Source organism: Pristis pectinata, chromosome 6 (genome assembly GCF_009764475.1).
Source record: "Pristis pectinata isolate sPriPec2 chromosome 6, sPriPec2.1.pri, whole genome shotgun sequence".
NCBI lineage: Eukaryota > Metazoa > Chordata > Chondrichthyes > Rhinopristiformes > Pristidae > Pristis > Pristis pectinata.
In genome coordinates this window covers 52,937,108-52,959,576 of record NC_067410.1, presented here as the reverse complement: position 1 = coordinate 52,959,576, position 22,469 = coordinate 52,937,108, and the positions used below count along the sequence as shown (strand labels likewise).

Below are 22,469 nucleotides of genomic sequence, written 5' to 3'. Positions count from 1 at the left end.
ATTCCAGATTCCAGCCATCCTCTGGGTGAAACAGTACCTCCTTAAATCCCCACTAAACTTTACAGTTGTTCCCACTAATCCTGTTCCCTCCAGTTTTATACAGCTCTGCTTTGAGAAAAGTTTTCTACTATCCACCCTATCTATGACCCTCAATTCTAAATACTCCTCTCAGGAGCCCGATTGTGGAATCTGTTACAGGTATGAGGGCAGCAGGGATAAGCCAAAGAACTACAGCCTTTGAGTTGACCATTAGTGAAAGGGAATATCCTGGGGAAGAAAAGTGTTGAGGGACTGGATTAATCTACAGTTGGAAAGTTAGTCAGCATGTCATTGTTTGGGGGAAACTCTGTCTGATTAATTTGTTGAAGAGGTAACAGAATGTATTGATGAGGGTAGCGTGGTTGATGTGGTCTGATGGACTTCCGTGAAGTCTTTGACAAACTGGTCCAAAAGGAAAGACCCCATGTGATCTGAAATTGGCTTGGTAATAGGAGACAGAGGGTGATGGTGGAGGACTGTTTGTGTGATTGGAAGATTGTGACCAGTGGTGTTCCACAAGGATCAGAGCTGGGACCTTGCTGTTTGTTATATACATCAACAACTTAGATGCTAATGTAGGAGGTATGATTAGCAAGTTCTCAGTAATATGTAAATTGGTAGTGTTGTTGATAGTGAGGAGGTAGTCTTCAGCTACAGAACAATATTGATCAGTTGGCAGAACAATGGGCAATGTAATTTAATCCTGATAAATCCAAAATGATGCATTATGGAAGGGATAATAAATGCAGGACCTACACAATGAATGGAAGGGCTCTAGGCAGTATTGAGGAACAGAGAGAAATTGTTGTACGAATCCAATAAAATCCCTGAAGGTGGCAGCACAGGTAGATAAGGTGGTGAAGACATACAGGATACTTGCCCTCACTAGCTGGGCATACAATATATGAACATCTGGTTACAACACTGTAGAATGGACATGATTGCCCTGGAGAGATTCACCAGGATGTTGCTTTCAGTTACGAGAAGAACCTGGATGGTTTGGGTTTGTTTTCTTTGGAGCAGAAGAGGCTAAGCGGATTCTGAATGAAATTAACATAATTGTGATAGTCATGGATAGGTTAGAAAATAGGAAACTATTCCCCATAACAGGGAATAGGTTAAGAACTGGGGGAAGAGGTTCAAAGGGGATGTGAGGAAGAACTTTTTTATCCAGAGGGTGGTTGGAATCTGGAAGACAGTGCATGAAGTGGTGGAGGCAGGTACTCTCACAACATTTAAGAAGTACCTGGACAAGCACTTGAATTGCAGAGACATAGACCACATGCTGGTAAATGGGATTAGTACAGATGGATAATTGAAGGCAAGCATGGACATGGTCAGCCAAAAGGCCTGCTACTGTGCACCCTGGCACGCACCCCGCCATGGGCATCAAAGCAGACCCTGGGCTGTGTCTTTCCTCATTTTCTTTTTGAACTTCATCATGATACATTCATAGATTCACACAGCAGAGACAGGCCATTTGGCCCATCAAATCCATGCCAATCAGTGGGCACCCATCCCTATTAATCCCAGCTTCCAGCATTTGGTTCATAGGTTTCTATGCCTAGGCATTTTAAGTGCTCATCTAGATAGCTCTTCAATGCTGTCAGTGAGTTGACTACAACCACTCCCTCAGCCAGTGCATTCCAGGTACTCACCATTCTTTGGATGAGAAAGGTCCCCCTCAGATCCCCTCTAATCTCTTACCCCTTGCTCGATATCTATGTCCTCTAGTTTTATCTACCAGAGACTAGATGAGGATGAGGGTGACAGACTTCTTCCTCTGAAGGACATTAGTGAAGCAGAAGGGTTTGGATTATAGTCTGTTTTCATTACTAAAATTTTTGTAAAACACATGACCTAATGAAGGTCAAGTGGTGAACATGCAAACTCCACACAGCCAGCACCTGAAGTTAGGACTGAACCTGCATCCTTGTGGTTGTGAGCAGCAGAATTAACTACTGTGCCTGTATCTCACAGCTTCAGGGACCTGGGTGGAATCCTAACCTCGGGTGCTGTCTGTGTGGAGTTTGCACATTTGCTACTTGATCTTCATTATGTCACCCTTCTTTTAGTAACCATGTGGGTTTCCCCAGCTTTCCACATCCCAAAGACCTGTGGGTCGATGGGTTAATTAGCATCTGTAAATTGCCCCCAACACAGGTAAGTAGCAAAAGATTTAAAGATGCGTTGGTGGAATGTGAAAGAATAAGTTGCAGGTCTGCAGGGAAAAATGGAGAAGGAAATGTGACTGAGGGGATTGATCCACTGGTGTTGTGGGGTGAGTGGTGTTGCAGGGTGAGTGGTGTTGCTGAGTGTGAACGAGGGTGTTGCGGGGTCAGCGAGTGTGAACGAGGGTGTTGTGGGGACTCTCACATTTGAGAGTTTGTTGTGGGGCGAGTTCAATAGATAGTCTCTGGGTGACTGCAAGGAGTTTGACCAGAGTACTGAATGATCTTCCATGAGTGTGTTTTGTTCAACCAGACTGTGACCCAGCTGATGGAAGGGTCTGTCTCTTTCAGATAGAACCACTGACTGGCCCTGTGCATGGTGGGACACATCTCACAATTAAAGGCAGGAACCTGGGCCGCAGGTTCAGTGACATCGTTGATGGTGTTCGCATTGGTGACATTGCATGTACTCCTCTACAGGAAGGTTACGTGGTCTCAGCACAGTATGTAGTTCCCCTATTTCTTTTTCTGCATTCTGTGGAAGAAAATCTGTTGTAATGGTAATGTTCAACTCCTCTCCTGGCACATTGCACAATATGGACTTCTTGCACTTATCAGTCACTGAAAGCAGTGGTTTTATAAATGTGTATATCAACCATGTGTATTAGTTTGTGCATGTGCACATTGTCTCAGTCTGTTTCTGTGTCATAGAATCAGAGAGTAATACAGCATGGAAACAGGCCCTTTGGCCCAACTAGTCCATGCAAGCTGGTCCCACTTGCCAGCATTTGGCCCATAACCTTCTAAACCTTTCTAATCCATGTACCTGTCCAAGTGTCTTTTAAAAGTTGTTGTTGTACCCACCTCAACCACTTCCTCTGGCAGTTCGTTCTAAGTTTGCCCCTGAAATTCCTCTTAAATCTTCCCCTCTCACCTTAAATCTATGACCTCTAGTTCTTGACTCCCCAACCTTGGGAAAAAGGCTATGCCCTTCATGATTTTATACACCTCTATAAGATCACCTCAGTCTCTTATACTCCAAGGAAAAATGTCCTAGCCTGTCCAACCTCTCCCTAGAACTCAGTCCCTCAAGTCCAGGCAACATTCTTGTAAATCTTTTCTGCACTCTTTCCAGTTTAATAATGTCTTTCTTATAGCAGGGTGACCAAAACTGAACACATTACTCCAAGTGTGGCCTCACCAGTGTCTTGTACAACCACACCATAACCTCCCAACTTTTATCCTCAATGCCCTGATTTATGAAGGCCAATGTGCCAAAGCCACCTTCACCACCCTGTCTACCCTGTGACTCCACTTTCAGGGAACCATGTGCTTGGTACTCCAAGGTCCCTGTTTTATAACACTCCCTAAGACCCTGCCATTCACTGTGAAAGTCTGATCTAGATTTGACCTTCCAAAATGCAACACCTTGCACTTAGAATTAAACTCCATTTGCCATTCCTCAGCCCACTTACTCAGCTGATCAAGATCCCCCTGTAATTTTTGATAATCTTCTTCATTGTCCACTATACCACCTATTTTAGTGTCATCTGCAAAGTTACAAACCATGCCTTGTACATTCTTATCCAAATCATTTTGATAGAGATGACAAATAACAATGGGCCCAGCACCAACCCAAGGCACACCACTAGTCATGGGCCTCCAGTCTGAGAAACAACCTTCAACCATTACCCTCTACCATAAGGTCAATTGTGTATCCAATTAACCAGGTCTCCCTGGATTCTATGTGATCTAACTCTCCAGAGCAGTTTACCATGTGGAACCTTAAAGGCCTTACTCAAGTCCATATAAACCCTGCCCTCATCAACTTTCTTGGTCACCTCAAAAAAACTCAATCAAGTTCATAAGACATGATCTCCCATGTACAAAGCCATGCTGGCTATCCCTAATCAACCCACCTTTCCAGATGTACATACATCTTATCCCTCAGAACCCTTTCCAGTAACTTACCTACCACAGCTGTTAGATTTACTGGCCTATAGTTCCCAGGCTTTTCTTTGCTGCCCTTCTTAAATAAAGGCACAATCTGTGTGCACACAAAATTTGGGAGGGTGGGTTGGAGATGGAGAAGCTGAATAAGGCAATGATCTTCCTTTGCTGAATGGTTGTCTTGCAGGATTGTGTGCACAACTGATAGAGCCAACAGAGAGTTCACAGATGTGGTGAGCGTCAGGGTCCAGGAGGAAGCAAACTCCAATCAAAGATTCTCTTTCCTCGTAAGTGACAATTTCAATACAACCTACAAAAAACAGCAAGTAACACAGACAACACTCCCTGCAGCTCAGGTTGTGACTGTGACAGGACTATTGAATGGTTCCCTTATACGATGAGATAGACTTGACCTCACCATCTATCTTGTTGTGACCTTGCACGTTATTGTCTACTTGCACTGTACTTCCTCTGTAGCTGTGACACTTTACTCTGTACTGCTATTGTTTTTACCTGTACTACCTCAATGCACTCTGTACTAACTCAATGTAACTGCACTGTGTAATGAATTCACCTGTACAATCAGTATGCAAGACAAGTTTTTCCACTGTACTTTGGTACAAGTAACAATAATAAAACAATACTCAGAATCAGACACTTCCCTGTTTGATTATCTGAATCAGGCAGCAGGGACACTCTATAGCTCAGTGTGTGATGTGCATCAGACACAGGAATACCACTACCTGTAACTCAGGTTGTGCTGATGTGCATCAGACATGGGGGTACTGTTCCCTCTAGGAATACCACTGCCTGTGCCCTCTAGACAGACTCCTGTCCTGGGAAATAGACTGACTATTAATTTTATAAACCTCTAAGGTCACCTCTCAGCCTCCTAGGTTCCAGTGAGAACACAGCCTATTCAATCTCTCCTTATAACTACAGGCCTCCATTCCAGGCAACATCCTGGTGAATCTCTTCTGTGCTCTCTATTGCTACCACATCCTTCCTGTAGTGTGGTACACAATCCAAAAGTTTGAGGCACAGGGATCCACAGGACTTGGTAGATTGGATTCCAAATTGGTTTGGCCATAGGAGACAGAGGATGATAGAGGAGGGGTGTTATTTTGACTGGAGGTCAATGACCAATGATTTTCCACAGGAATCAGTACTGGGACTGCCATTTGTTTGCAGATGGCTCAAAAACATGGTCAGAGTTGTTGACAGTAAGGGATGTCACTAAAGGATACAGCAGGTTATACATCAATTGGAAATTTGGGCAGAGAAATGGCAGATGGAGTTTAATCTGGAAAAATGTGAGGTGTTGCCCTTTGGGAGGTCAAATAGAAGAAAAAGTACACTAAGTGAGAGGACCCTTAGGAGCATTGATGTACAGAGGGTTCTTAGGGTTCAAGTCCATTGCTCCCTGAAAGTGGTAAAGAAACAGACTTGCCTTCATCAGTCAAGGCACTGAGTATAAAAGTCAGGGTGTCATGCAATACCTGTATATAATTTTGGTTAGACCACATTTGGAGTATTGTGTGCAGTTCTGGTTGTCACATTACAGGAAGGATGTGCACCATGTGCAGGAAGAAGGGATTAGGATGATGAAGGGTCTCAACCAGAAACATCAACTATTTATTTCCCTCCATAGATGCTGCCTGACCTGCTGAGTTCTGAGTATTTTGTGCATGTTGCTGCAGATTCCAGCATCTGCAGAATCTGTCTATGTCAGGGATTAGTTTAATTAGGCATCATTAGCTAATTAGTTTGGCACAACATCATGGGTTGTACTGTTCTATGGTCTGTTTTATAATGTGGAGGCTTTGGAGAGGGTGCAGAGGTTTACAGGACACTGCCTGGATTAGTCAGTAAAACACCCCTCCACCATTACCCTCTGCCTCCTATCACCAAGGCAGCTTTGGATCCAGTTTGCTAATGTGCCTCTGATCACATGTGCCTTAACCTTCTGGACCAGCCTCCCATGGAGGAACCTTGTCAAAATGGTACAATTTTAAGTCATTGGTCCCGAGTTCAAATCCCACCATGTCAGCTGTTGAATTTGAATTCAGATGATTAATCTGAAGTTATTTTGGAAAGGCTTAGGGTGATAGTGTAAGCCAGCAGAAATTGGCCCTTCAGCACACTGTGTCCATGCTGACCATTAAGTATCTTTCTGTACTCATCCCATTTACCAGCACTTGGTTCATACCCTTGGTGATTCCAGTGCTCGGCAGATGTTGCTTAAGGCAGTGTATTACAGATTCTAACCACCTTCTACAAGTACCCAAGAAAATTGGAGCAGGAGTAGGCCACTCAGTCCCTCCAGCCTGCCCCACCATTCAATACGATCATGGCGGATCTAAACCTTTGAGTAAAACCATTCCTCCTCAGATACCCTCTAAACCTCTTATCCTTTACCCCAGACCTATGACCCTGGCTTTAGACATATCTGCTATGGAGGAAAGTTTCCCACTATCTGCCCCATTTGTGCTTTTAATCATTTTCTATACCTCACTCAGATCTCCCCTTAGCCTCCTCTACTTGAAAGGGAACAAACCCAGCCCATTCAGTCTCTCCTCATAACTGAAATACTCCATCCCAGGCAGTATCCTGGCAAGTCTCCTCCACAGCCTCTCCACTACTGTCATTTCTTTCCTGTAGTACGGTGACCAGAACTGGATAGTACTGCAGCTGTGGCCTAACCCATGTTTTATAATCAATGTTGCACCATAACCTCCCTGTTTTTATATCTGGTGTTCTGTTAATAAAGGAAAGTATCTCTTGTGCTTCCTTCACCACCCTGTCTACCTGTAGTTTTAATGGATGTTGAGGGTATGTGCATATTATGTACATGACCAGTGTCTGGATGCAGTGGGATTTCACAATGTGTCCCTGATGAAGCAGCGCTTGGAAACGTCCATCCAGTCACCCCTTAGCCTCTCCTCACTGCTGGTCATTGTTTTGAATACTTGTAAGTTTGTTTTCCATCTATGGACTTGGTTTGGATGTTCTACTCTAGATTTTCATCCACTGAACTTGTGTTTTTTCTAACTAGGTTCCTGAGGTCACCTTGGTTGGGCCTGATGAGGGGCCCAAAGCTGGAGGCACCCAAGTCACTATCAGTGGCAAAAACCTGCACATTGGGTCCACAGTCAGGATCATTGTCAATGGCTCCAAGGACTGCACCAATATAGAGTAAGTCACTTGGACAGCAGCCTGGATAACTATTGATGGGTTACTTCAGTCACATACTTGCTTGCAGCAAATGAGGTGAAAGATGACATTGCCAAATGCAGCCAGCAAGGATGTGAAGGCAAAACAAAGCTGCATGTGTCTGTCTATACAATTCAGATGAAGCTTATTTGAGATCTAATGGTTTCACTCATTTTTGAGTATCTTATCTCTGGTTTAAAACAAATCTCAGATTGAGTCTTTCACCAAATGTACTCAGCAGCCCAGAAGTAAATCAGCCCATAACCCAGCAGGTGTATCCTCTCCAGCTCTCCTCAGATGCTGCCTGTATCCAACTTCTGGAAGTTTGTCGTCCAGTACCAGCTGACCAGGACTCTCAGCTGCATTAGTTGGTTCACTGTACCCAGCAGAAGACCTTGCTTACCTGCTTCCAGCACCTTCTCTCCCCCACCAGGACCTCCACCAATACATTGGCTCTGTACCCAGTGGAAAGGCAGCCAGTTCCTTGACTTCTCTTGTCTGTCACCAGGATTTTCTCATCACCCCCCTTCCCCAACCTCTCCAACCCCCTGCCCCACCATGACCCCCACTTCTGCAAGGACCTTCTTTAACCCCCTGCCTCCCCAGCCACCCACCAGGACCTTCTCTTCCTACCACCCTTCAGGATATGCCTCCCACCTCCCTCCTGCCAGGACCTCAACCTACCCTTACCAGGATCTTCTGCCCCAACCAGCCAGGACCTTTTCTCCCTCCATCTTACCAGGACTTTTTCCATAGACCAACCCCCGACAGGACCTTCATGTGCTAATTTGTGACCTGTCCCAGACTACTGCACCAGGCCCTGGTCAGCCAGGGCCTACTGCACCAGGCCTTTTTTTGTCCTTATCTAATGTACTAGTAATTGGTCTCTCCCATCTAATGCACCAGTCCCTGGTTTGTTATTGAATTTTGAATTGAACATGGAATTTTCCAATTTCAGAAAACCCACAGCCTGTGTTGCTTTCTCTCCTGATCCACACAGGTTCTCATCTCCCAGCCCCCCATTAGCCAGTTTCTATCCCCTCCCATCTGCCCATCACCAACACACCACACCTACTGTGTCTCCTATTCTCCTCCCCCCATCTAGTTCCATCTGCCCATCATCCTTCCTTTATCTGGTTCCACTTATCACCTTGCTTATCAGATTGCAGCCTCTTGTATCTCCACATCACCCTCCAGCTTGTGTCTACCTTCGACCTCCTTCCCCCACCTGGTGTCATCTGGCCATCAATCTTTGTAACCTGGTTCCACATATCACCTGCCATCTCCTGTCTCAGCAACCCCCCCCCCCCCCCCCCCCCCCTTATAACTAGCTATCTTCCCTCTACACTGTGATGCAGGTGCCAACTGAAAAAAAAAGGTGACCATCCTTCTGCCTCCTCAGATGCTGGCTGACCCATGAATTGCTCTAGCAGTTTTTAACTCCAGATTGCAGCATCTACAGTCTCGTGTCTCCTGGTCTGTACCCTTCTAGATACAAGTCCCTGCTCTGCCCTGGTCCACTGCACCAGTCCCTGCTCTGCCCTGGTCCACTGCACCAGTCCCTGCTCTGATGCAGAAATCTATTGCATTGATGTCTTTTGCATTAGTTCCAAGTTAGTAATGGTCTGATGCACCAGTCACTGGGCTGTGTGTGTCTAAGCTCTATGATGCACCAGCCCCTCATTAGTCCCAGTTTAATGCACCATTCCCCCAGTATCCTTCATTTCTCAAAGACACTTCATTCCTCTGTGCACCTTCTCTTCAACTGGCCACAACATCCTTTGATTCACTGCTCTAGTGTTGCCTCCCTGAACTTCTGTCCAGACCTCACTCTGCTTTTGTGAGGCTTTCCTTAAAACTCACTTTTGCCTACAATTCCAGCACAAATCCTTAGTTGCTATGTGCCTTTGCCTGATTCAGCCTTTGAGCCTTCAACATTTTCCATCAAATAAATTCAGTGGATTTATCTTAGTTGACCAGAAACCTCTGGTCAAAAGTCTCTTCTGGTTCTGTACCGATAAAGTCTATCTTGTCAAAGGTGTCTGTCAGATGGTCTGGGACAATCTCCTGGAAAAAGGCAGAGAACTGTCTCCTGATGTCCTGCTGACATTATGAAGTATGTTAGTGGTGCAGCAGTGATGTTAGTGCCTAGTAATGCAGAAGCCTGGACTAACCTGAGAGACACCAGTTCAAATCCCACTGTAATTGCTGTGGAATATAAATTCAGTTAAATAGACTAATTTAAAAGCTTGCTTTAAATTAGTAATAATGACCACAAAACTACCAGATTTTAAAATCTCACTTCATTCACTGATGCCCATTCAGGGAAGAATGGTGCTGTCCTTACCCAGTCTAGCCTGCATACGACTCTAGAACCAGTAACATCCTCTGGAATGGTCACTCAGTTCATGGGATGGGCAATGTATGTTGGTCTTGTCACCAATGTCCAGATCCTGAAATTTAAATAAAAAATATTATTCTTCAATGAACAGTTTGTGGGCTCTGGTTATATGCAAGTTGCCATGGCTTCTATATTTCAATAGGAACTACAGTTCAGAAGTACATCAGTGGCCATAAAGTGCTTTGGGATGTATAACATCTTTAATGGTCTCATTACAAGTGCAAACTTTTCCTTTCACAGACGGACTCAGAATGCCCTTTTCTGTGTGATGCCAGCCGTAGGTGTCGCTGAGACAGCCACCTCCATCTGTGTCCAGCTTGAGGGTCGACGCTGCATCAGCAGGAATGTGACCTTCAAGTACCGGGAGAATCCAATCATAGACAGCATCAGCCCTAACACCAGTTATGTCAGGTAAGGAAGGCAAATGCGATGTTAGCATTCACTTCGAGAGGACTAGCATATAAAAGCAAAAATGTATTGCTGAGGTTTTAATAAGGTGTTGGTCAGACCACATTTGGAGTATTCTGAGCAGTTCTGGGCCCCATATCAAAAGAAGGTTGTGCTGGTGTTGGAGGGTGTCCAGTAGGTTTACAAGAATGATTCTGAGGATGAAAGGGTTAATGTATGAGGAGCATTTAATGGCTCTGGGCCTGTGCTTGCTGGAGTTCAGAAGGAAGAGGGGGATCTCATTGAAACCTACTGAATATTGAAAGGCCTGGTTAGTGTGGATGTGGAGAGGATGTTTCCAGTAATGGGAGAGTCTAGGACCAGAGGGCACAGCCTCAGAATGGAAGGACATCCCCTTAGAATAGAGATGAGGAAGAACTTCTTTAGCCAAAGTGTGGTGAATCTGTGGAGTTCATTGCCACAGATGGCTGTGGGGGGGGGGGCAAGTTGTTGGGTGTATTTAAAGCAGAGGTTGATAGGTTCTTGATTAGTAGGGGCATCAAAGGTTATGGGGAGAAGGCAGGAGAATGGGGTTTGAGAGGGAAAATAAATCAGCCGTGATCAAATCATGGAGTAGACCAGATGGGCCAAATGGCCTAATTCTGCTCTTGTATCTTATGGTCTTAAGATAGAAATCTGCAAGACGATGGACATCTCCATATTTAACATGAAAGTCAAAAAACTGCAGATACTGGAAATCTAAAATAATGTTGGAAAGACTCATTAGGTCTGGCAGCATCTTTGGAAAGTAAAACTAAACTTTTTCAGGGTCAAGATCCTTCTTCAGAACTGGGAAAGAGAAAAGTTGGTTTTAAGTTATAATGAGGGATGATGGGTCTGATGGGTTGCCCAGTAATTCTTTTTGGATTTGAACATTGAAAGCAAGAGAGATGTAGCTAGAAGTTGTGCAAGGAGAAGCAGGAGAAGGAATAAGACTAGGAGACCAGAGATTAGAAATTCTTTCAAATTTTGTGCCTGAAACTTTAAGTGTTCTTGTTCCACAGTTGCTCCAGACATGAGTGTTTCCAGCATTTTTCATTTTAGTTTCAGCTTTCCTTCATCTGCATTTTAAAAAATTTTTAAAAAATGATTTATGAATAAAACTCAGTTCTGTGCATTTGAAAACCAGTTTAGCCCCAAGAGTGATATGGTACCCATTTCCAACTGGACATGCGATTCCTGACATTACAGTGGAATTTTTGTTAGCAGTAAAAATTGGAGCAACTTTGGGCCCCTTATCTGAAGCGTGTGCTGGCCCTGGGAGGGGGTCCAGAGGAGGTTCACAAGAATGATCCCAAGAATGAAGAGCTTAACATATGATGAGCATTTGATGTCTTTGGGCCTGTACTTGGAGTTCAGAAGGATTGGGGGTGGGGGGGGGGGGGGGGGGGGGTGAAATCTCATTAAAACCTACTGGATACTGAAAGGCCTGGATAGAGTGCATGTGGAGAGGATGATTCCATTAGCAGGAGAGTCTAGGATCAGAGGGCACAGCCTCCAGAATAAAGGACATCCCTTTAAAACTGAGATAAGGAGGAATTTCTTCAGCCAGAAGGTAGTGAATCTGTGGAATTTGTTGCCGCAGAGGCTGTGCAGGCCAAGTTATTTAAGGTGTATTTAAGGCAGAGATTGATAGGTTCTGATTGGTAAAGGAATTAAGGGTTATGGGAAGAAGGTGGGAGAATGAGGTTTAAAGAAATAGCCATGATTGAATGGTGGAGCAGACTTGATGGGCTGAATGGCCCAATTCTGCTCATATTATGTGGGAGAGGATGGATAGGACAAAGGGAATATATGTGACAGGGTGAGGTCAGGGCTGGTGAGCACAGCAAGTTGCAGAGGTCATCCAGTCAATGGGTTAATGACTGTTAACCATTGTTACATAGTTACTGTTAACCATAGTTACAGAAAGAATGAACAAGGTAATAGCTATGAAATAAAGGAAATTAGAGAATTAGAATGCAAAGAACAGAACTCAATACCTGCAATTTGTGGGGCTATAGTACTACTGATAGAGACTGAGGCAATATCACAGATGAACTGGTTTAATAATCTTGCACCTGGGCAGGTTTCATCCTCCTGGACTCAATAGAAAATTCTACAACTTTAGATAGCACACATGCCCTGTTTGGATAAGAACTGGCTGCATCTGCTGTCAGTCATCCATCAGTGACATTGGGTCAGTTCTTTCTCCATTAGTACAGGCTGACCTGCTGTGTATGTCTGACAGCCCTACACTTTGCAACTTATGTTGATTACTGTCCTCATTTCATAGCTTCCTTTATTTGATTTCCACCCTCAGCTGCCACATTAACCCACTGACCAGATGACCTCATTTACAGTTTATTCCCACCTTGACCCTAGACTCACCTGATTAGATATCCTCTTTGTCCTATCCATCCTTCTCAGCAACTTAAATCCAACTTGCTTTCACTCTTTCCCAGTTCTGATGACCTGAAATTTTACTCTTCCCATAGATGCTGCCCCTCACCTGCTGAGTGTTTCCAGCATTTTGTTTTTATTTAACATGCAAGACAGCCTTCATACATTGTCACTGGTTGAGCTTCTGTTCTTTTTACTTGAGTGCTTGGAGTTATGCCATGAAAGACAATACTATTTGTCACCTCTCTGGTTCCAGAAAGTTACTTAGTCTCCATGTGACTGTGTCAATGTAGGGCTAGAGTAGAAATTGTTCTTGGAGGTCAATCATCCCAGCCTTAGGACAACACTGCAGATAACACTGGGGGAATGTCCCAAGTCCAACATTTTCAGCTGCTTCATCAATGACCTTCCTTCAAAAGTGGGAATTGTTACAAAAGGATAGGTGAGTGAATATGGACAGTGATAGGATTAGTTTTTGGAAGAACAAAAGCAGAGGCATGTTTTGTGAATGAAATAAAGTTCTCCCAATATGTTGGGCAGCTTCATAGCCATCTTTTACATTGGTTTGAGCATTTGATAAACACAAAAATGGGAGGAGTGGCCACTTGACCTTTGAGCCCACTCCACCATTCAATATGCTCAGTCACAAAGATGTACAGTAGAGAAACAGGCCCATTGGCCCACCACATCCATACTGACATTTTGCCCATCTACATTAATACCCATTTGTCCACAAGTTAGGTCTGTATCTTTCTGTGCCTTGACTATAAAATGTAGCAATTATATCTGATTCCTCCACCCTCCTCTTACCAGCATATTCCAGATATCAACTACTCTGTATAAAAACCAACCCCCCTAAGATCCCCTCTAAATCTCCTTTACTCATCCTAAATCTATGCCCTTCTATTTTATCTATACTCTGACCGCGAGGAAGATTCTGACTATCTACCCTATCTATATAATTTTATAGCTCTTTTGGGTCACCCCTTAGCCTCCTTTGCTCCAGGGATAGGAACCCATGGCCTAATTCAAATTCAGTTCCCTCTTTCAGCTTTTCCCCCTATATCCTTTGATCCCTCTAGCCATTAGGACTGTATCTAGCTCCTTGACTTTGCCTAATGATTTGGCCAAGTGCCTTCTGTGATAGAGAGTTCTATGGTTCACTTCTTTGGGTGGAGAACCTTCTCCTCAGCTGCAAATGGCTTACCCCATGTCCTTTGGCTGTGACACTTGGTTCTGGACTTGCCCACCACTGGGAACATCCTGCCTGCATCTAGCTGGTCCAGTTCTGTCACTGAGTTCCCTTCTCATTCTTCCAAACTCCAGCAAATACAAGCCCACTTGTCCAAATTTCTTCATACATTAATCCTGCCATCCCAAGTGTCAGTCTGATGATAGGAAAGTGTGGAGGGGTGGAGTTTTACTCTACCCAGCCCATGTGGCATGTGCCTCAAGAATGTTATATGACAATATTTTGGGGGTAAGGGTGGGGAATGCAGATGCCTATGCTCTATTCCTATTGCAGTCCTGAAGGTGTTCCCACAAAAGTTGGGAAGAGAGTTCCAGGATTTAGACCCAGTGATGAAGGAGCATTGATATATTTCCAAGTCATGATGTTGTGCAGATTGGAGGGGGAAGCTGCAGGTGGTGTGCTAGTGCACATGCTGTCCTTGCCCTTGGTAGTGGAGATCATGGGAGGTGCTGTAGATGGGATAGACTGCAGCCAGTGGGTTTCTGTGGTGGTGGATGGGGAGCCTATCCAGGGGGTGCTTTGCCTTCGTTGATGTCCATATTCTTAAGAGCTCTTGGAGCTGCACATCCAGGCAAGGGGAGAGCAAAGCTCCATCAGGTCCTGATTTGAGCCTTTTGATTAGTGGCAAGGCCTTGGGGTGCCAGTTGCCACAGGATACCCCCACCTGACATCTCAGACAGTATTCTTGAGGTTTGTCTTGAGTTTCTGATCCCCAGGATGTCAGTGGAGGGGGAAGTTCATGACTTTGAATGCCAAGGGTAGATGGTTAGATTCTCTTATTGGAGATGGTCATTGCCTGGCACTTCTGTGATGTGAATGTTACATGTCACTTATCAACACATGCATGAATACTCTCCAGGTTAACTGAGGAGCTGTATGTGGAATTGAACATTGATTATTGCACAATGAACAGACTTAAATGATTGGGTGGTAATTAACCAGAATGCATTTGTCCTACAGGACATGTCAGGACAATTTTCTAAATAGTTGGGTAGGTGCCAGTGTTGTATCTGTACCAAAACAGCTTGACTGGACATGCAACTAGTTCTGGAGCACTGATTCAGTACAACAGTTGGGGTGTTACAACAGAATACAGGAACAGGCCTGAACTAAGTAAACTAGTAATTAAATACTTAACCAAACTAATTCCTTCTGCCAATACAATGTTTATGCCCTCCATTCTCTGTGAATTCATGTGCTTATTTAAGAGCCTCTTAAACATCTCCATCGTATTTACCTCCACTACCCCTGGCAGTGTATTCCAGGCACCCACCACTCTTTGGGTAAAAAATTTGTCCCACACATCTTCTTTAAACTTACCCCTTAATGTATGCCCTCCAGTATTAGACATTTCAACCCTGGGAAAGAGGTACCAGCTGTCTACTGTATCTGTGCCTCTCATTCAATAAGGTCTCCCCTCAGCCTCCACTGCTCCAGAGAAAACCACCCAACTTTGTCCACTCTCCTCATGGCCCATGCCCTCTAATCCAGGTAGCATCCTGGTAAACCTTTTCTGCACCCTTCGCAAAGCCTCCACATCCTTCCTGTAAAGGGGCAACCAGGATTGAATGCAATACTCCAGATACAGCCTAACCAGAGTTTTATAAAGCTGCAATGCAACTTCCTAACTCTTGAACTCAGTGCCTTGAATAAAGACAAGCATGCCATACACTGCCTTTACCACCCTATCAACCTGTTCAGCCACTTGAGGGAGCCTGGACTGACTCCAAAATCCTGCTGTTAAGGGTCCTGCCAATTAACTGTGTACTATCCCTTTACATTTGATCTCCCAAAGTGTGACAACTCCTAGCCATTTCTCCACCCATATCTGTAACAATATCCTTCGTCAAGCTTCTACGCTATCTCACAACACTACCGATCTTTGTATCATCTGCAAACTACTAACCCACCCATCCACATTTTCATCCAAGTCATTATAATATATCAAACAGCAGAGGTCCCAGTATGGATCCCTGCAGAACACCACTAGTCACAGACCTCCAGCCAGAATAAGACCCATTGACCACTACCCTGTCTTCTATGGAAGAGCCAATTCTGAATCCAACCGGCCAAGTTACTGTGGATCCCATGCATCTTAATCTTCTGGATGAGCATACCATGTAGAACCTTGTCAAATGCCTTACTAAAATTCATGTAGACAACATCCACTGCCCTACCCTCAATCACCTCCTCGAAAAATTCAATCATTAGTAAGGCACGACTTGCTCTGCACCAAGTCATGCTGACTGTCCCTAATTAAGCCATGGTTTTCCAAATGCTCAAATCCTATCCCTAAGAATCCTCCCCAATAGCTTCTCTACCACTGAAGTGAGAATCACCAGTCTATAGTTTCCAGGATTATCCCTATTTCCCTTCTTGAACATTAGCTGCTTGCCAATCCTCCAGGATCTCACATGTGGCTGGAGAGGACAAAGCTCTTGCTCAAGGCCCCAGCAATCTCATCTCTTGCCTCTCTCAATAACCTGGGGTATATCCCATCAGGCCCTGGGGACATCCACCTTTATGTTCTTTGAGACCCAACACTACCTCCCTTAGCTCATGATGCCCTAGTATATTAGTCTGCTCCACACTGATCGCAATATCCTTCACTGATGCAAGGTGTTCGATTTAGGACCTCACCGCACATCCTCTGTGTCCAAGCACCCATGTTCCCTCCTTTATCCTTGAGTGGTCCTACTCTCTCCCTAGTTATCCTCTTGCTCGATGTATAGAATGCCATGGGATGCTCTTAATCCTATTTGCCAATAGCCCATAGCTATTGAGGATGGCTTGGCATTCCTTTGAGCTAATTTATAATACTCAAGAACCCGGTTTGATTTAAGCTTACTAAAAGTTACTTATGCTTCCTTTATCTTTTTGACTAAATTCACCAACTCACTCATAATCCAATGTTCCCTTACTTTGCCAGCCTTGTCCTTCCTTCTAACTGAAGAATACCTGTCCTGTACTGTGCAGTTGGTCTTTAAACACCCTCCACGTCAGATGTGAACTTGCCCAAAAGTAGCTGTTCCCAATTAACTCTCCCTTGTTCCTGCCTAATGATCTCATAATTTGCTCTGCTCCAATTTAATAGTCTCCCCAAACGCCATACTCATCTTTATCTGTAGCTATCTTAAAGAATAGAGAGTTGTGATCACTGTTCCCTAAATATTACCCCACTGAAAGGTCAGTCACCTGGCCAGGCTCATTGCCAGCCAGCAATGGCTGGCCAGGTCCAGTATGGCTCCTCCTCTAGTTGGACTATCTACATATTGATTTAAGGAACCCTCTTGGATGCATCTAACAAATTCTGTTCCATCTAAACCTCTTGCACTAAGGAGATCCTAGTCTATATTGGGAAGTTGAAGTCACCCATGACAACAACAGTGATGTTCTTGCACCTTTCTCTAATCTGCTTGCATATCAGTTCTTCAGTGTCCCAGTAGCTACTGGGTGGTCCATAGTATAATCCCAGAGTGATTGGATGTCTTTTTGTTTTGAGTTCTACCCACGTAGACTCAATATAGCCCTCTATTATATCCCCTCTGAGTGAGGCTGTGATATTGTCCTTGATCAATACTGCAACCCCCCCCCCACTACTTTTTTACCTCCCCCTCTTCTAAAATATCAAAACCACAGAATATTAAGCATCCAGTCCTGTCCTTCTCTCAACCAAGTCTCTGTAATGGCCACAATATTATAGTTCCATGTAGTGATCCATGGTCTAAGTTCATCTCTTATTCTTAATACTCCAAGCATTAAAATAAACATCCATTCCACCTTGTCTATTACCTTGTCTCTGCCCATACTTCCTTAAACTGACATTTACCTTCATCTTAATCCCTCCAATTTCTGACCTGGTGCTGTGGTTCCCATCCCCCTGCCAGACTAGTTTAAACCCTCCTGAGTAGCACAAGGGAACCTGACCTCCAGTTAAGGTGCAACCCATCCCTCTTGTACAGGTCACCCTTTCTACTTTTGTTGGTGCCAATGTGCACCACAATCTCTAGCTGCTCACCCTCCCCCTTGAGAATGTTCTGCAGCCTGAGACATCCTGGACCCTGGCATCCAGGAGGTAATGCTCCATCCCAGTGTTTTTGCAGCCACAGAATTGTTTATCTGTCCTGTTTCTCCCCCCCCCCCCCCACCACAATTAAGTCTCCTATCACTATTGCCTTTCCTGACTTTTCCCTTCACTGCTGAGCCTCAGAGCTGGTCATATTGCCACTGACCTGGTTGCTGCTGCACATCTGACGCCCCCCCAACCAGCATCCAAGGGGTACACTTCTTGCTGAGGGGGAATGGCCACAGGGGACTCCTGCAATATCTGCCTGCTCACTCTACCTCTGGCTAGTCACCCAACTTTCTGCTGCCCACACCATAGGTGTGACCACTTTACTAAAACTCTATGATGCTCTCAGCATCCTGGACAATCCTAAGTACGTCCAAATCCAGCACCAGTTCTTTAATACAATTAGGAGCTTCAGTTGGACACATCCTACAGGTGAAGTCACAGGGACACTGGAAGTCTCCCTGATCTCCCACATCCTGCAAGAGGAGCATGCCACTGCCCTAATTGCCATCCCAGCTACTCTAATAGGAAGAACAATTCTAAGGGAAACATTACCTGCTCTTACCTTTTCCTTTGCTCAGCCTCCTCTCACTGAAGCCTCGAAGCAAAGCCTCAGCACTTCTATTCAACCATGACACTCACAGCTCAAAACACAGCTCTGCAAAATGGCCACTCTGCTAAAGCTGGCCTCTTATTCATTGATGGGGGCTGACACTGTCTCCAGCAAGTTACTGAGCACACTGACCAATTTTAACCTGAAGAAAAACAGTCACCTTGCTAGCTCTTTTTAAACTTTGGCTCCCACTTGGTTCTGCCTCCAACCACTCACTGAGCATGTTGTCTGGTTACTTGCCCTTTGCTGTATCCAGTGCTCTCAGCTGTTTTTGTATCACTTGGAGTGAATGGAATTGGTTCTGGAGACTGGGAGGAATCATATACCTGGCACTTTTGGTTGAGCACCTGTTCTGAATGTTCAAATGTTCCTTTAGGATTCACTCACATGATGGGTCCTGCCATTGCTGAGGATGGGAATGCTCTTGGAGCCTCCTCCTCTGTTTATTATTTGCAAGCATTAGATTAGATCTGCCATTGGATGTGGTGGGACTAAAGAATTTTGATCTGATCCAGTCACAGATCATTGAACACTGTCTGCTGTCTAGCTATGTATTCTCATAGAACACTACAGCACAAAACAGGCCATTTGGCCCTTCTAGTCTATGCCAAACTTATTCTGCTAGTCCCATTTACCTGCACCCAGTCCATAACCCTCCAGACCTCTCTCGTCCATGTATTGATGGAATTTATTCTTAAAACTCAAGAGTGAGCCCACATTTACTACATCAGATGGCAGCCCATTCCACACTCCCACCACTGACTGAAGAAGTTCCCCCTAAACCTTTCCCCTTTCACCCTAAAGCCATGTCCTCATACTTCTCTCCTAATCTAGGTGGAAAGAGGCTCCTCACATTAACTATCTATACCCCTCAATTTTGTAAGCCTCTATCAAATCACCCCTCATTCTTCTGCACTCCAAGGCAAAGTCCTAACCTCTTCAATCTTTCCCTGCAACTCAACTCCTGAAGACCTGGCAACACTCTAGTAAATCTCCTCTGCACTCTCAATCTTACAAATATCCTTCCTATAGTTAGGTGACCAGAACTGCACACGATACTCCAAATTTGGCCCTCACCAATGTCTTATACAACCTCACCATAACATCCCAACTTCTATACTCCAATACTTTGATTTAGGAATGCCAGGATACCAAAAGCCTTCTTTACAACCCTGTCTACTTGTGACACCACTTCCAGGGAATTGTGTATCTGAACTCCCAGATCCCTTTGTTCCTCTGCACTCCTCAGTGCCCTACCATTTGCTGTGTATGTCCTACCTTGATTTTTCCTTCCAAAATGCAACACCTCACACTTGTCTGCATTAAATTCCATCTGCCATTTCCTTGCCCATTTTTCCAGTTGGTTCAGATCCCTCTGCAAGCTTTGAAAGCCTTCCTCACTGTCCACTACACCTCCAATTTTAGTTTCATCAGCAAACTTGCTGATCCAATTTACCACATCTAGATCATTGATATAGACAACAAACAACAATGGACCCAGCACAGATCCCCGAGGCACACCTACTCACAGGCCTCCAGTCTGAGAAACAATCATCCACTACCATTTTGTCTTCTCCCACAGAATTTTGAATCCAGTTTACAACCTTTCCATGGATACCTGGTGTCTGAACCTTCTAAACTAACCTCCCATGTGGGATCTTGTCAAAGGCCTTACGAAAGTCCACATAGACAACATCCAGACTTTCCTTCATCTACTTTCTTGGTAACCTCCTTGGAGGAAATTACAAGATTTGTTAAACATTATCTACCACACAAAGCCATGCTGACTATCCTTAATCAGCCTGTCCAAATATTTGTATATCTGATCTCCCAGAACACCTGCCAATAATTTACCTACTATGATGTCAGGCTCACTGGCCTGTAGTTACCTGGTTTACTTTTAGATCCTTTTTTAAAGGATGGAACAAAATGATCTACCCTCCAGTACTGGACCCATGGCTAAGGACACTTTAAATATATCTGCCAGGACCCCTGCAATTTCTACACTAGTCTCTCTCAATGTCCGAGGAAATATCTTGTTAGGCCCAGGGATTTATCTACCTTTATTTGCTGTAAGGCAGCAAGCACCTCCTGCTCTTTAATCTCTAAATGTTCCATGACACTACTGCTTGTTTCCCTTCCTTCCATGTCCACTATGCTAGTTTCCTGAGTAAATACTGATGCAAAAAAAACTAAGATCTCCCCCATCACATAGATGACCACTGATCTTCTAGGGGACCAATTTTGTCCCTTACTATCCTTATACTCTTCATACACTTGTAGTAACCCTTTGGATTTACCTTCACATTATCTGCCAAAGCAACCTCATGTCTTTTTTGCCTTACTGATTTCTTTAGTATTTTCTTACTTTTTCTATACTCAAGTACCTCATTTGTTCCTAGTTGCCTGTACCTGCTATACACCACTTTTTCTTAACCAGATTGCCAATATCCCTTGGAAACCAAGGTTCCCTATGCTTGTTAACTTCACCTTTAATCCTGGCAGGAATATACAAACTCTGCACTCTCAAAATTTCACCTTTGAAGGCCTTCCATTTACTGAACACATCCTTGCCAGAAAAGAACTTATCCCAATTCACTCTTCCTAGATCCTGTCATTTCCACAAAATTGGCCTCTCCAATTTAGAACCTCAACTTAAGGACCGGACCTATCCTTATCCATAAGGAACTTGAAACTAATGACATTATGGTCACTGGACCCAAAATGCTCACCTGCACATTTGTCACCTGACCTGTCTGGTTCCCCAATAGGAGATCAAGTATTGCATTCTCTCTCATTGGTACCTCTATTTTGATTTAGAAAGCTTTCCTGAACACATTTGACACATTCCAAGCCATCCAGCCCTTTCACAGTGTGGGAGTCTCAGTCAATGTGGAACGTTAAAATCCCCTACTATTACAACTTTGTTTCTTACATCAGTCTGCTATCTCATTACAGATTTGTTCCTCCAATTCTCTGACTATTGGGTGGTCTATAATACAACACTATTAGTGTGTCCACACCTTTCCTGTTCCTCAGTGCCACCCATACAGCCTCTGTAGATGAGCCCTCTGGGCTGTCCTATCTACACACAGCTGTGATATTTTCCCTGACTAGTAATGCCGCTCCTCCCCCTTTCATCCCTCCCCCTCTATCACATCTGAAACAACAGAACCCCAGAACATTAAGCTGCCAGTCCTGCCCCTCCTGCAACCAAGTCTCACTAATAGCAATAATATCATAATCCCACATGCCAATCCACACACTAAGCTCATCTGCCTTACCTACAATATTTCTTGCATTGAAATAGATGCACCTGAGAATATTTCTGTCTATACCTACAGTCTTCACATGACCTTTTTCTTCCTCCATCTCACTATCTGCTCCAACACTCTGGATCCCCTCCCTCCGCAAATCTAGTTTAAACCCCCCAGAGCAGCACTAGCAAACTACCCACAAGTAGGTTAGTCCCCCTCCAGTTCAGATGCAAACCATACTGTCAGAACAGGTCCCACCTTCCCTGGTGGAAAGTCTAGTGGTCCAGAAACATGAAGCCCTCCCTCCTGCACCATCTCCTTAGCCACATATTTAGCTGCATGATCCTCCTTTTTCTAGCCTCACTAGTTCATGGCACAGGTAGCAATCCTGAGATTGCAACCTTAGGAGTCCTGTCCTTCACCTTTGTTCCTAATTCTCTAAACTCTTTGCAGGACCTCCTCCTCATCCACATCATTGGTCCCTACATGGACCACAACATCTGGCTGCTCACCCTCCCTCCTGAGAATACAAAGAACTCAATCCAAGATATCACAGACCCTGGCACCAGGGAGGCAACAGACCATCTAGGATTCTCAATCTCTCCCACAGAACCTCCTATCTGTCCCCATAACTATCAAATCCCCTATCACTACTGCTCTCTTTTCCCTCCT

General features: G+C 44.5%; 1 protein-coding gene across 2 annotated transcripts in view; it reads left to right on the top strand.

Moving 5' to 3' along the window:
* Positions 1-22,469, top strand: part of plxnd1 (plexin D1) — a 121,629-nt gene that overhangs the window by 55,335 nt on the left and 43,825 nt on the right. For both annotated transcript variants that reach the window (XM_052018330.1, XM_052018329.1), the window contains exons 13-16: positions 2,562-2,713; positions 4,348-4,447; positions 7,216-7,355; positions 10,015-10,185. In XM_052018330.1, coding sequence (XP_051874290.1) covers positions 2,562-2,713; positions 4,348-4,447; positions 7,216-7,355; positions 10,015-10,185 — 563 coding nt within the window. The remainder of the gene's footprint in view (positions 1-2,561; positions 2,714-4,347; positions 4,448-7,215; positions 7,356-10,014; positions 10,186-22,469) is intronic.